Source organism: Rhinatrema bivittatum, chromosome 4 (assembly GCF_901001135.1).
Source record: "Rhinatrema bivittatum chromosome 4, aRhiBiv1.1, whole genome shotgun sequence".
Lineage (NCBI taxonomy): Eukaryota > Metazoa > Chordata > Amphibia > Gymnophiona > Rhinatrematidae > Rhinatrema > Rhinatrema bivittatum.
The window spans coordinates 161,627,611-161,641,880 of NC_042618.1; the positions used below are offsets into that span (position 1 = coordinate 161,627,611).

The 14,270-nt window shown below is 40.7% G+C and overlaps 1 protein-coding gene across 4 annotated transcripts in view; it reads right to left on the minus strand.

Annotated features, from left to right (window-relative positions):
- Positions 1-2,266: 2,266 nt before the first annotated feature.
- CSNK1D (casein kinase 1 delta) overlaps positions 2,267-14,270 on the minus strand; it is a 101,295-nt gene continuing 89,291 nt past the window's right edge. For 2 of the 4 annotated variants that reach the window (XM_029599040.1, XM_029599038.1), the window contains exons 9-10: positions 9,232-9,300; positions 2,267-4,355 (exon numbers count right to left, since the gene is read on the minus strand). In XM_029599040.1, the coding sequence (XP_029454900.1) occupies positions 9,268-9,300 (33 nt within the window). In that variant the 3' untranslated portion in view covers positions 2,267-4,355; positions 9,232-9,267. The remainder of the gene's footprint in view (positions 4,356-9,231; positions 9,301-14,270) is intronic. The other 2 variants (XM_029599039.1, XM_029599036.1) reach the window with 1 other exon arrangement.

Sequence of the window (14,270 nt, forward strand, 5' to 3'; positions counted from 1 at the left end):
TAACTAACGTGAAACTTGCAATTTAAGATTTCTTGAGCAGTTTAAAGTCCTATTTGGGTGAAGGATAGAGAGGTCCGAGTTTTCTTCTCAGAGAGAGATTAGCATCTGGCTTACTGACACCCTTCACATTGAACGATAAAATTTGTTTCCTCTTAGGATTTGATTCTGTTCCACAGTTGATAGTATATCTATACTCCACCAGAACTTGTCATTAATCAATGGTTATATTTCTGTTATTAACTATGATTATTTTTTTGCTATTAAGCTCAGTTTTTTAGACCTGTACTTCCTTTTTCTTCCTTTGGTTATTGTTATCCTGTTTCCCTCATTCCTTGTTGCAATGTATTTTCCACACCTTTTGTTAAAATGTGAACCGGCTTGATGTTTCTCCCTAATGCCGGTATATAAAAGCTGTTAAATAAATAAAATCTATATATTAACCATGAAATTTGACATCTTCTCATATTCTCTGTACAAAGGCTTCTGATAAGAGAAAGTAGCAATGACTGAATATCTGAAGAGTGTTCAGATTCTAGTACCAATGCTGGTAACCAGTGCCAAATAATGCTTTGGCTGCAATGAAGCTTGCCTCAGCGACAAGGTGGATTGCTCTGCTGCAGACATTCTGGATTGGTGTTTGCCTCCTCTGCTCTGAACAGTGCCTTCTTACCTGAGGAATGGACATGTTTTTTCTTTTTTGATACATTTGCTGAATCCCAAGGCTCTGCCCCATCTGCTGCCAGTCTCTTTAAGGAGGAACTTTCTCTATCTGAAGATGAGCAAAGCTCATATCTGAGTTTCATCTACTGATACTTAATGTGCCATACAGACATTTTTCCACAAGAGCTATAAGAAGATATGGGGTCCTAGGCATTTTAGGTACAATTCTTGGTGATCAAAAATATCCATCTTGTGACTGCATTTAGAACACCATTTGAATGCACACGTTCCTGTCTTAGGCAATTTGGTCACCATCCTGTCAATAAATTAGGAAAACAACTTTTTTTAAAATTGAAATCTAAGTGAAAATCTCAATAAAAATGAAAAAAAAAAAAGACTCAAAAATGAACATGAGGATAGCTGCCTGAGAGATTCTCTGTCTAAATGCTACTGCGGACTGAAAAGCTGACTAGGCTCGCATGGGGATGGTAGCACAGGAACTTCCGCCCATGCTCAAAAGACTTGTTAAAAAAAAAAAAAAAAACAAACAAAAAACCCCAAAAAATCAGGGGCTCTTTTTCCCACATCGGCACAGTCAAGTGACATCACCCATTTCTGTGGTTATTTGTCCTGCTCATCCACAGAGAATCAGGGTTTCCTGTAAGCAAAATTCTTAATGTTCTATGAAGACTGTGATAAACCATTGGGAAAGGAGACTGAAATACTCAAGAACTGTTCGTAGTTTAATTAGAAGGGTTTTCTCATAGCTCCCGGGGATGGTAACTTTCAAACCGGTGTGCGTTTGTCAGTCCAGCCACAGGGACATGGCTGTTTTATAACTCACCAAGACATAAGTATACACAAATGCCACTTCTACCGCCTAAACTAGGGAAATTTAGAAGGGGTGTGCACTAATACCTTTTCCAGTTTTACCAGTTCATCCCCAGTTAACAGATGTCTTCCAAACCCCCTTGGTTAATAGCCTTCACTCCACCCAGTTATGCCCAACCCTTAAAACACTGCCACTATGCCTATTTATCTTTATTTTATAACTTACATGGCATCCACAGCAAAAGTACTTATGTGGCAGCACACATCTCAGCTTCACGGCCTGAAATGCCCATGCCCCTTTCTGAAAACCTCCGAGACATGCATGTAATCCAGGCAGCTTTTAAAATCCACTCAGCACGCATGAGCCAGACATATTCGTGCATTCCCTAATTAATCTACATGTCGGGCTTTTAAAATTCACCTTATAGTGAGCAGCATTCCCCTTAACTACTGCCTAATCACCTGGCACTGTTCCAGCCATTTTACAGTTTGAATGGTGCTGGTAACTCCTGCACAGCTACATGTTAAAATCATTCGATGATGCCCCTTGCAAGTGCTAGTGAATCTAATATAAAGTATCCTATACATTTTATTTTATTTTTTTAGCAAGAGGGGACTCCGTATGGCCCCTATGCTCAATCATTTAACAGTGGCAACTGAGGATTTCAAACTGTTTGCCTGAGATTGTTGAAGAATGAGAAAAACAAACCTGCTGGGAACAAGACACAGATAGACCAACCAATACAAAGACTTGGAAATCAATAAACAAAGTCAGTAACAGCTATCAGCCACATGCTGATTTATTATGATTTTCTACATAGAGTGTATTATATTTCTGAAAGGATGACCTAATAACAGCTGTAACAAGTGCAAAAATGACACTGGAACATTTATACATATAATTTGCTGGCCAAAACTAAACTTTTTGGAGCCAACTGACTTACATAAAAAGTGGTGATGTGGAAAAATGGTGAATGAGTTGAGTCTTTTCCAGCAGAAGTGAATAAACAACAAAACAAAAAAATTATTGCAAGTAAAGCAGAGAAGGCACAGGAAAGATTCTATGCCACTGATGTCAGCTGTTGAGTAAAGTATCAATTTGGGAAACTCTTCCCTTGGTTGGTAAATCCTATCCCTCATGCAGCACTCTTTCACTGCTGCCTTCACACAACCCAGAGGGGTTGCCTACTGGTTCCCCTACTGAGAACTAGGGAAGCCAGGGCTCAAATCCTGCCGATGCTTCTTGTGACCTTATGTGAGTCATTTCACCATTAGCTCATGTACACACATAGATTGTAAAGCCTCTAGGGCCAGGGAAATATTATTGTACCTGAACATAACTGAACTTGAGCTAAATCAATAAATAATTTTAGTGATCTATTGCAACTTCCATTCTGCAGCTAGTAAAAGGAAGTCATTTTACAAAATTACAAGTTAAGTTTATTCACATTACTCCAATACTAGCACAGAAGAAAACTGCAGGGTCTTGGAAAAGGGAAACTGGTCCTTCTGCCTCAAGATGGTGGGCAGATAGCCTGGGGGGGGAAAAGGTAGATATAAAGCAGTAGCAAAGGTAGAGCTATTTCCAAGGACTTTGGCTCTGATTATATTGGAAGGGGTTCATAGTTATAAAATGAGTAATTCCAATGAGGGGTATCAGGAAATATGTTCTACTGGTCATACAAATTGTTTAAGTACTTATTAGTAGGTTTTTATTATGATTTTAGTTTATATGTATGCAAGGGACAAAACAGCTGCCTATAAAGGAATAAAGATGGTTCGAAGGACATATGATTCATATAAGCTTTACAGACTTCATACCTCACAGCTTCAGTTGTTACTGGCTGGTTTTGTGTAGCTATTTATCTTGATAGTCTTTTATAATTTTTATTAAACTTTAATATTTCGAATAAATGGACACAACAAAGGGAAATGCTTTAATACATAACCTCTCCATCTCACCTAAAACACACCTCCTTTCCATTCTGAAATACTACAACAACAACAAAAAAAGCCAGATTGTGAGCAAGCCTTTTATCTTTTAATTCCCATCCTCCATCCCTTACTTTCTTTAGACCAGTAGGATAAGGACTAGTTTATTTGCACTTCCTACTTTGCAAGGCTACAAGCACCAGTATAGGCTGCTTTTGACACTTAAATTCAAAATAGCCTCTGTACTGGATGGAAAATTTGGCTAATAATGTGAAACAAAAATGCTGAAATCAACCAAATGAAAAAAATATTTCCATTAGATTAAGAAAAGTAAGGGCACATGTTCAGATGAACAAGCTAAGGAGTGTTTTTATACAAACTAAAGCAAGCTGCCTAAACATTTCACTGGAAATTTCAAGTCACCCTCTACTTCAAGAGTTCTCAAATTATGTATTTTTAATTGAACAATAAAAGCAATTCTTAGACACCGGAACTAGTAGAATAGCAAAATGATACAAAAAACTTTTCAACCAATCAAGAGTTATAATTACAGTAGAATAATAAAAAGGGGTAAAATCTACATCTTGTGGAAGGAGAACTAAAATGGCTATTCTGTGTTTGGTGGTTAACTGTGTAAACAGTCTCTCCTTTTCCCAGTCTTGCTCCGAGAGTTCACTTAACGGTATCAAAGTTCCTGGTTAGAGCTTCCTGCGATGACAGCTGTTTGAGATTGTCCATTTTCCTTTGCATCTTTTCTAAAGGACATGGAGAGCTCCATCTGCATTGGTTCTGTTCTAGTTCAGGGGTATTTTTCCTAGTAAAGCCATTGGCAAACACAGTAGATCAGTCATGCATTACTGCTCTCCATGGCAAAATGGTTTTCATCGGTGTGCGGCAGACTGAAGCCCACTGGATGTCAGCTGACCAGGGATCTGCATGCCAAAGAACAGATTAGTATCAGTACAAGATCTTGCAATCTCCCAACATACATGGCTCTAGTTTAACTTCAGCTTTCCTACAGGGCATCCCCATTCTCCATAGCCTAGCACAAAGGCCATCAGCAAGAAAAATACACCAAATTCCTTATTCCTGCTGTTCAGTTAACACAAAGTTATTATCTAATACTGCAGCACTATTAGGGAAATGAGAAGCATGCAACAAGAAGAAATGAATTTCACTGTAGAGAATTCAAAGCAAAAGAAACATCTTGCGTGACGAGTACAGAGGTTATCTGATCTAGGAAATGAAACACTCCCTCTGAATTTTACAAGATATCCTAGAAAGAATAACATTGTAATATGAAACAAACATTTACTGAACAAAAATATATTATAAACAAAAGATACTAACTGCCTAAATGTCAGTGAACATAAGCATTAATATAGCAGGGAATGCTCATACTTTTTTGTACAATTACTTGATTGCAGTATTTGAAACCTGTGGAGAAATGGTTTTTATAATCATTGCTTTCCCAAGCACTAATTCTTTTTTTTGAATTTTTTTTCTTTTTGCTTGTAACTGTTCAAAATTTTATGAACATCAAAAATGCAATGGTTCCAGTTTCCAAAAAATTAAGTTATCCTACCCACATGCAAAAAAGTAAAAACACAAAAAAATTTATAGTTGATTTTCATTGTAATTTCAAATCCTCTGCCTTTGAAAGGAGAAATTAAACAAAACAATGAGTCTCGACCCGTCCAGGTTTCAGCTGCTAAGCTTGCTTCAGTGGAATCCTTGCTCACTTGGTAAAGATCTTGACATAATATCCAAATTCCCACTCCTAGGCCGATCGTCTTATGTGGCAGGAGTTTGGTCTGCGTTGTATATATACTTTGTGTATGCTTGCCCCCATTCTCTAATACATTCACTATATTTACAGTCATGTGATCATTTTTAACCAATTAGAATTGACACTGTAATGCAACAAAAATGTCAGATGTTCCAAAGCCCTGCCTGGGAACAAAAAAGAAGTCTTCAATGGAACTCAGATACAATGGCATTCGATCTCAGCCATTAGGAGATCATGTTTAAGACTACAGCATCTGCAATTAGAAGTATTGATATTTTTTCTGTTGTTTTGCTCTGTTGGATAACTGTAAATTTGTCAGAACCTGGAACATTTTCATTTTTTTGGCTACGTTTTGAATAATGAAATAAAAAAAAAACCAATATAGAACTCCGTACTTAGGAGAGCAAGACTTAGGAAAATGATTTGTCCATAGGTTTCAAATACCACAGTGCAACAAATTGACCAAAACTGTATGACATGCCCTAGCAGTGGTAATGCTGACCTTCACAGTGTCTTCTTTGCAATATATTTGCAGGTGGCTCATCTGGTTTTCCAGTGTACATATTAATCAGAAATAGCCAAATCACTGGTTCTCTCAACTTGTCTGGAACGTAACTGGCAGTGACTGAGGTGCAAAGCCTAAAAATTCAATTCCAAATCATCTTATATATAGTGGTAGCAAATTTTCAAATTGCGATTGGGTACTTTCTACCTGCGCACTTTTGCACCAATTTTTGAAAACTGCCTAAGAAAACAGTCCCAACAGAGACTTGCACCTCCTTTTTTTTTTTCTGTGCATACCTTTTCTGAATAAAGCTATGCTTAAGAGTTTCTCCCCAAGTGGACGCCTCGTCCACTTGAATGCGGGTAAAAGCAGGCGCCTTATGGAACTCCTCGGGTACTTTTAACTGCACCCAGGATGGGAAATCTGCAGCGGGGAAATTCACCTGGGGGAAAACGCTTTTCACCCAGGAAGATCCCTTTGAAAATTGACCTCCATGCACACACGAGCTTGCAGAATCTGCCAAGCACGCACAACGGTGGGTAGCAGCAGAGAAGACAGAGGCTCATTTTCAAAGGAGTGGTGTGCTACCCTGCAGAGGTAGAACCCACATGCACCCTCTGTGTGCGCGTAACTTCATGCGAACAGCTGACATGCATTCCGAGAGGCAGGGTCTGCGTGGGACCGGGACATACATGCACAGGTTTTCATTTTAAAGACTATGAGCGTTAATTCTGCTAGGAAAACTGTCCTCGCACGTTAGCAGGTGTAAATGTGTTTGAGTGGTTTTCCCCAGGGATAATTTTGCTTTGAACACTGGTGTAAAATCTGCAGGCAAGAACCCACAGACTTTGCACCCTTTGAAAATTACATCCACAATGCTTAAAAGTGATCAAGATTTGCAAGCGACACCATCAGATTCATCTTGTCCAGTTACATATAAACCGTCATTACTATCGGTTGCTTCTGAAAGACTGGTAGAAATGCTGACAGACAGTTTTCCTGGCAATCAGCCACCAGGAAGTGCTAAAAGAAAGTTTTTCCCAGGTGCTGTGTGTCTATCACCATGGCTGCATGTACATTTTACTTGCAGACTATAAACATTCCCTGCAGCAAATCAATACTGTGCATACCCAGTGGTCATTTAAGAAAAAGTACAAGGTTGAAACCGGTGGCAGCCTCCACCTTCCACTTTTTCCTCAATGAGGAAAAGGAAGCAAGTTAAAAAAAAACTACAGATCAGTGACCTGGCAGAAAATCATCACCGTGCACACCCAAGAGTCAATGGTTCAAATGTCACCATTAGGGTTCTATAAAACAAAAACAAGAAAAGGCCATCCCCACAACCAACATGTCAGGTCACAGTGCAATACTGCTTTTAAAGGCTTTATTGGTGAAAAAGTTAAAAATGCCACGACTAACACAACCAATCAGCAACAATCAAATCATAGGCTAAAAACATCTTCTGATTTTACTCAGTGGTATCCCTTTATGGAGGACATTAAGCTGTAGGTATTATTTAATAGGATGAATTTGACTGCACCAGTATTTAATCTACAAACAGCAATCGTTCGTTACATTTAAATTTTTGAGTGTAATAAGCTTATGTAAATCAAACGTTGCAACAGCAGAGTACGGCTTCACTCCTTACTTTAATTGTACCTCGAGTAGCACCAGGGCAAGCAAGGTTTTGATACCTTTTCAGTCTAAACAGTGTAAGTGTCACAACGAGGTTTCCTTTACTGTTCCAAATCTTTGCTCAATTTAGCTCTACAAACAGGAATGGAAGATATTAAGGAGGTTCTGGATGCTATTTATGTTGGTCAGGTTTGGATTGCAATTGAATTTTTGATTATTTATTATTTGCATGGCATTTTGAATGGATGTCTTTTTTTTCTAGCCTTGTTAATAGTGGCATTTGCTGAATGTAATAAATAAATATATTTTCTAAAAGCACAGGCATTTTAAATCAAACATGTGCATAATTTGCACCAATTTCAAAAAGGAAAATTCTCTCACCAAAACTACCCACACATAATTACAGCTGTTAACTTATGCACATTGGGGTAGATTTTCAAAGGGTTGCGCACGTAAGATACGCGCGCAACCCTCGAAAACCTACCCCTGCCTCCCCCTGCGCGCGCCGAGCCTATCTTGCATAGGCTCGGCGGCGCGCGCAAGCCCCGGGACGCGCGTAAGTCCCGGGGCTTGAAAAATGGGCGTTCAGTGGGCGGGACACCGGCCCGGGGGCGTTCTGGGGGCAGGATCAAGGCCTCTGGAACAGCCACCGGGCCGGGGGATGAAGAGGCAGGCGTAACTTCTTCAATAAAGGTCGGGGGGGTTTAGTTAGGGCTGGGGGGCGGGTTAGATAGGGGAAGGGAGGGGAAGGTGCGGGGGTGGGGGGCGGAAGGCAAGCTGCTCGGCGCGTGCGGGTTGCACAATTGTGCACCCCCCCCCCCCCCGCCGACCCTGGATTTTATAACACGCGCGCCGACACAGCGCTCATGTTATAAAATCTGGCCCATTTGCTTGAAAATCCTTAAGTATGTACATAGGATCAAAGCGCTCCCCCAGAAATGCCTCCAGGTAAAAACTTAGAAAACACATACATATGTAAGTTTACCCGCATTATAGGGTAGGTAGGCTGTTTTACAAAAGGCCCATCTCTGCAGGGAAAGCAATGGCTCTGAAACTGCATCTGATCTCCAGCCCACTGCTTTAAGCTCCCTCCTTGGAAAATCTATATTATTTCACATTCAGTTTAACTTGTGCTTCTGAGAAAGGCAAAATGGAGCAATATCTTTACACAGCCCTGCCGAGGATAGAAAAGCTGCTTGCGTCCTCCATGGCATGGGGTTGTTTGAAAGGAGACTCCGGATTTAAATGTTCCTGGTCTGCTTTCAATGGTTGCTGGATGATGTGAACAAAGAACGGAATGATCAACAGCTCCAGATTACTTATCCCTTATTTGCTTATTCTGTGATCTATATGCCAATTATTCAACTTGAAAAAAACTTCTAAAAGCCTGATTGGTTTCTCTAATTTTTCAGTAGCCGAGGAAGTTCACGGCTTCTACTTAAAGCTACCGAGAAAAACATAATAAAACCGTATCACTTAAAGCCCTAGTGTAAAAGGGTATAATGCAGAAAAAAAAAAAAAAGGGATCAACGATAGATGAACAGTTGATGAAAATGTTCTTCCCATAACGGGAAACTTTAAGGCCCCTCTGCGGGTACTGTGGCTCCGATTATCCTCCGCCCCTCCTCTCATCTTGGGGTTCTATAGTGAGGCTGAGCGGCAAGCTCGGGAAATAATGACGGCCGGATGAGAAACGGCCAACTGCCTCTTCTGCCTTTTTTTTGTATTATATTCAGCTATCGATCGTGTACTGTAACTCCCGCTGGGTACTGGTTTCCCAAACTGAAATTACAATTACAGTTCTTAGCCTGGAGATCAAAGGTTTCCATTTTGTGATCTCTCACCCAAAACTCAGTAATGGGACTGGTGTTACACTCACCCAAGTTCTGCCTTCAAACGAGAACGTGACGAGCAGCTACTTGCCCTGGGCTTCGAAAGGAATGCTATTCTGAGTGGGGGGAAAAGACAGCCGTTTGTAACAGAGTGACTCTCCAACATGGCAAAGTGACTTAAGAGTCCAACACGTAGCATTACATCACTTTTCCGGAGAGTCCCGATTCCCGACGTGCTTCGTTCTCAACATAAGAAAGGGCGGACAATTCTAACAAATACACTGACAGAATTTAGAAGGTGCCCAACAGGAAAGGAACAAATGTTTCTCTAACAAATTATCTTCATAGCCCTCAGAGGATCAGCACACACTGTCTACTACATATTTCCAATCTCAGTATTTTATTCCAACAGTACATTTGAGAATAGTGCACGTGCTCAGTGCAGTGCTACTGATTCAAAACTAATTTTAGTATTTCAAACAAAGAAATTACATGCATACCCCAATAAATACTAGTCTCTACCCCCCCTGCTACTCGTCCAGTGATCACCGTACTCCCTTGCTAGAGCTCATTTATCCAAAACAAATTGCTGGCTCTAACATGACAGAAACGGCTTGAAATTTGACAGTAATACTTCTATGACCCCTAAAATGTATACATTTCCTGCAGTTCTGCTAGATTAGCCAATGCTATTTCCTGCCATGTGCAAGAAGCAAAGGAGGAGATTGCTCCAGATCAAAGCAAGGATTTCATGACAAATACTCAACTAAAAGAAAAACAAAAACGTGAACATTTTAGGGTACCTAACCACCTTCTCTGGCACAGGTCTCTGTATGTACTAATGATCATAGCTGAAGCCTCTAGGATTTTATTTAAAATACCAGGGTTCCGGAGACAGCTCAAATCTCCAGGTGCCCCAGACTTCAGTGTGCTGTCATGGTTTCCAAAAAACTCCCCTCCCCCTCCCTCTCTCCATGGCAGTCACCAGGACCAGAGCAGTGCTGCTGGCTCCAGAGAAGGAACGGGGAGGAAAGCTTCACAGCTTACTGCCGCTTTCCCCTCCTCTTGCTGCTGACTGACTCACTCGCCAGCACCAGCAGTAAAAGCTGCTCAGAAGCACCTGCTCTACAGGACCAGCAGAGGGGGATGAGGGGAGGGGGGGGGAAGAGAACAAGAGCTAGAGGGAGAGCAACAGAGAGGGGAGATAGAGAATTCGGGATAACTTATCTGCGGGAGTGGTGTGGAGGAAGGGTGGAGAAAGGAGAGGTCAAAACCCTGCCACCAATCTGTGCTAAGCTCCTAGTGAGCAGAACTAAATGGTTCCCAGATATGGCTATGACAATGTTATGTGAATGTCTCTGTCATAAGAGCATTATTAAACGTTAGAGACACTTCCTTATAAGAAAAAAAAAAAAGTAATACAAGTCAGCTGATGTACAGTGTAGCTTTAAAAATGCTCATAGATATCACAATGTACTCTGATCTCCCTGAGATTTAAACTGAACCAAACTGGCCCATTTCCTTACAGAAAACACCAAGAAGGGATTCTAAGTGTTGGGGGCGCTGAGGGCACACAACGAATGTGAGACAGTAGCCACTGGGTGCTCTGCTGTCTGAGCACAAATCTGAATGCAAGTGGATGAACTGTCCTAAAGTTATTATGGGGGCTAGAAACACTCCTGGGGGTACAGTGACATGATACTAAAAGAACAATTTTCCTACAGTTAATGAGGCTAAGGTAGCAATCTCAAATTTTCTCGGATATTTCCTATAATTTAATAGATCACTCACAATGTGGTCTATTCATCCACAGAGCTGTGCAGTCATTGTAAGAAAACATCTCTCTAAATTACTCCTATTTTTCTTCAAATGCTCTATTTTCAGCATTACACATATATCTATAAGCAGCTTAATGACAAACATATGCTTTTTAGTAATAATGAAAATAGTTCGCATTTTACAACAGAAACAGGTTACAAGCACCATGATGAGCCTCCGATTGTAAAACACAAAAATTAGAGGCATGTGACTACAGCTCACAGAACCATAGGCTTCCTTTTGTGGATGATGTCCAGCTTATGTTACCAACAGACCCGGATCCATCAACAGCTATAAATAAGCTAAGCACATGCCTTGCAGCTGTTCAAGAATGGACAAACAGCACAAAATAAACGGCCGCTAGCAGCACACAACGTGTCTGATTATTGTGTGCCCAGCTGCGTGCCTGCCAAGCGAGCTTGGACAAGGTGGCCAAAAACCAGGCCTGTCCAATAAGCAGCCAAAAATTATAAGCGCACAACACTAGGTCCATGTAGATGGCTCCCCTGAGCGCCCACCCCGAGCACCCAACTGCTCAGCGCCCACTCCAGGGCGCGCAAGCACGAGCAGACATCGGACAGTGTCTCGTGGCAGACTTGTGTGCAGAAAAATGCGCGAACACTGTCGCAGCCTACCACGCGACACTAAGCAAAGCCTGAGAGCAGGACCTAGCCAAAAAGGCTGCTCAACCCGCCAAGCTGCCACAACTCCCCCAAGCTTCCTTGGAGGCAGGAAAGGACATCGGATCAGTGCACCGAGGTTCAGAGACCAGAAGGGGATGGAAAACCATTACTTTTTATTTTCCTTACCTGAACTCAGCCTGACCTGGCCGACTACAGAGTCTGTCTCCGGCTGTGGGGGGGGGAAAGAGGGCAAAGGCCTTCACTGCCGCAACTCAACTTTCTGCACCTGCTAGCCACCTAGCTTTTTTTTTTTATTTATTTATTTACAGCTAGGTCTATGCAGGAAAACCAGCTACCAGACCGAGGCACTCATTTGAGGGAAGGATCTGCAGATATCACCTCAGGAAAACTCGACTGAGGGAGGGACCTTAAGGAGAGTAGGGTGAATCAATTTCCTTCTTTTCTCTTTCATTTTCTATATATTATTAATATCTATTTTTTTTTTAAGTAAGCTGCAGTAGAGAGATGCACGTCCACCATCTGCTGGAGAAGAATACTGGCGGGCTGAAGCTGGTGCAGGGGTATATATACAAAATATCAAAAATGGTTTGCTGGTAACTCTTTATATCAATACAATTGGCCACACCAATATTAATTAAATGTAATACATTTTGTAGTTTTGTAGGACCAATATGGAAAGAGTCTGTATGTCAATCAGACCCACCATGGAATGGTCACATTACTTTATTTTATATTTAAACTATTTTTAGAATTTTTTGTATATTATGTCTTAAAATGTTCCATACTGCCACAGGAGACTCAGTGCAAAACAGACTAATAAGCTATTATGGTCAAATAATCTAGACGTCAAAATAACCCTAATAAAATATCCATTCAAAAGAACACAGTCACAGTACTTAATTCAATGTAAGATCCTTGAGTTAAGTATATATACCATGACATCAGCTTTGCTCCGTCTCCATCTGCTGGGAGATGTGCATAATCCACAGGTGTGGATTAACCTGTCTGAATGCTGAGAAAACTCCAGATAATACAGAAGTCAGCAGCACCACTGATAAAGGATGCAAACTGCACAACTGCATCACACCAGTCCTACTCAAACTACACTGGCTATCAATAGCATACAGTAAGAAATTCATACAACTCTTACACTAACATTCAAGGCTCTACTTGAGCAAAAGACATACACGCCTTCCAGATCTCTAAGATCATAACTTGGAGTTTCCATTACTATTCTGTTGATAAAAGAAATCAAAAGAATAGACACCTGGAAAAGAGCTTACACAGGAGCAGCACCTGCTTTATAGAACTTCCTCCTAGAAGAATTCCAATAAATACAGGGTTACTTTCATTTCAGGAAACAAAGCCTGGCTATTTTTTCAAGCCTTTAATTGCTAAACTCGAAACTATCTATGAAAGTCTGGCATCATCTCCTGAATGCCTTAAGCAGATTGCTACAATCCTTAGTTTTTGATAGTACTATTATTTTGAGCTAATCACTAGCAAACGTGTGTTAATTAGAGCTTAGTCATGACTGCAGATTATTTAGAAATAGGCCACAAGACACACCGCTTTATTTATTAATTTAACTTGATTAGGTTATATTGAGATCCTGCTATTATTCAAACCCGTTTAATCCCTTGAAATGCAATGCTACAAATGACCTGTTTATAAACATTTTTCTAATATGCTATAACTTAATGAGTGAATTACATATTCAAAAAGACAGTATATAAATCCAGGTAATAAAATTAAGTGTTATAGCCAAAAGTGATTCTGCTGGCAAAATATTTTGTTTGTCTTTTTTGATTCCCAAATTCCTAACATCCAGGAATCTTCTCATAAAAAAGAACCGCTAATCCTATAATGTACTAGGTCAAGCGTTACAAATAAAGAACTAGAATGATATCCCTCTGAACATGCAGATACTTGAAATATTCTAATTAGAAATGGCAGAAAAAAAACACTAGAAAACATTCAGCCGGATATTGTTGGCAAGACAGCACGTTTGCTATCTATAAACAGGGTTCTTCAGAGACAGCAGGATCAATTAGCCAATATGCCTGGATGACATCATCCAATGATGCAGACACAAACCCTCTGTCATTGCTCAGTAACAGCTTTACTGAGCATGCTCAGGAGTTCCCCTGCGAGTGCATTGCCTCAGGAGTCCCTCAATCACTTCCAGAGTTTAAACTTTAGCGAGATAGTCGACTCTCCAGGGAGAAGGGCGAATAATAAGAATGGTGAATTCATCTTGCTATGGATAATACAGGTAGCCTTCTCCATCAACAAACAGGCTGAATTAGCATTTATGCCTGGGGAGTCCAAAGCTGAGGGTTGCACTGTGGAAGCACTACTGAAAAGCAACTTAGCCCCACTAGTGGAGAGTGGATTATTGGGAGAACAGGCTGAGCAGAACTGCTTGTGCAAAGTTACTGTCTCCTCAGACCATGTTGCCCAGATAGTAGTAGGTCATGAAGGTGTGAAGAGACAACCAAGCTTTGCAAATGTTTTCAATAGGAGTGGCCCTGAGATAAGCCACTGGTGTCACTATGCCTCTCACTTGTTGAGCTTTGACAATTTGTAAGCCAAACAGTACATAACAGTGCACCATACAATCT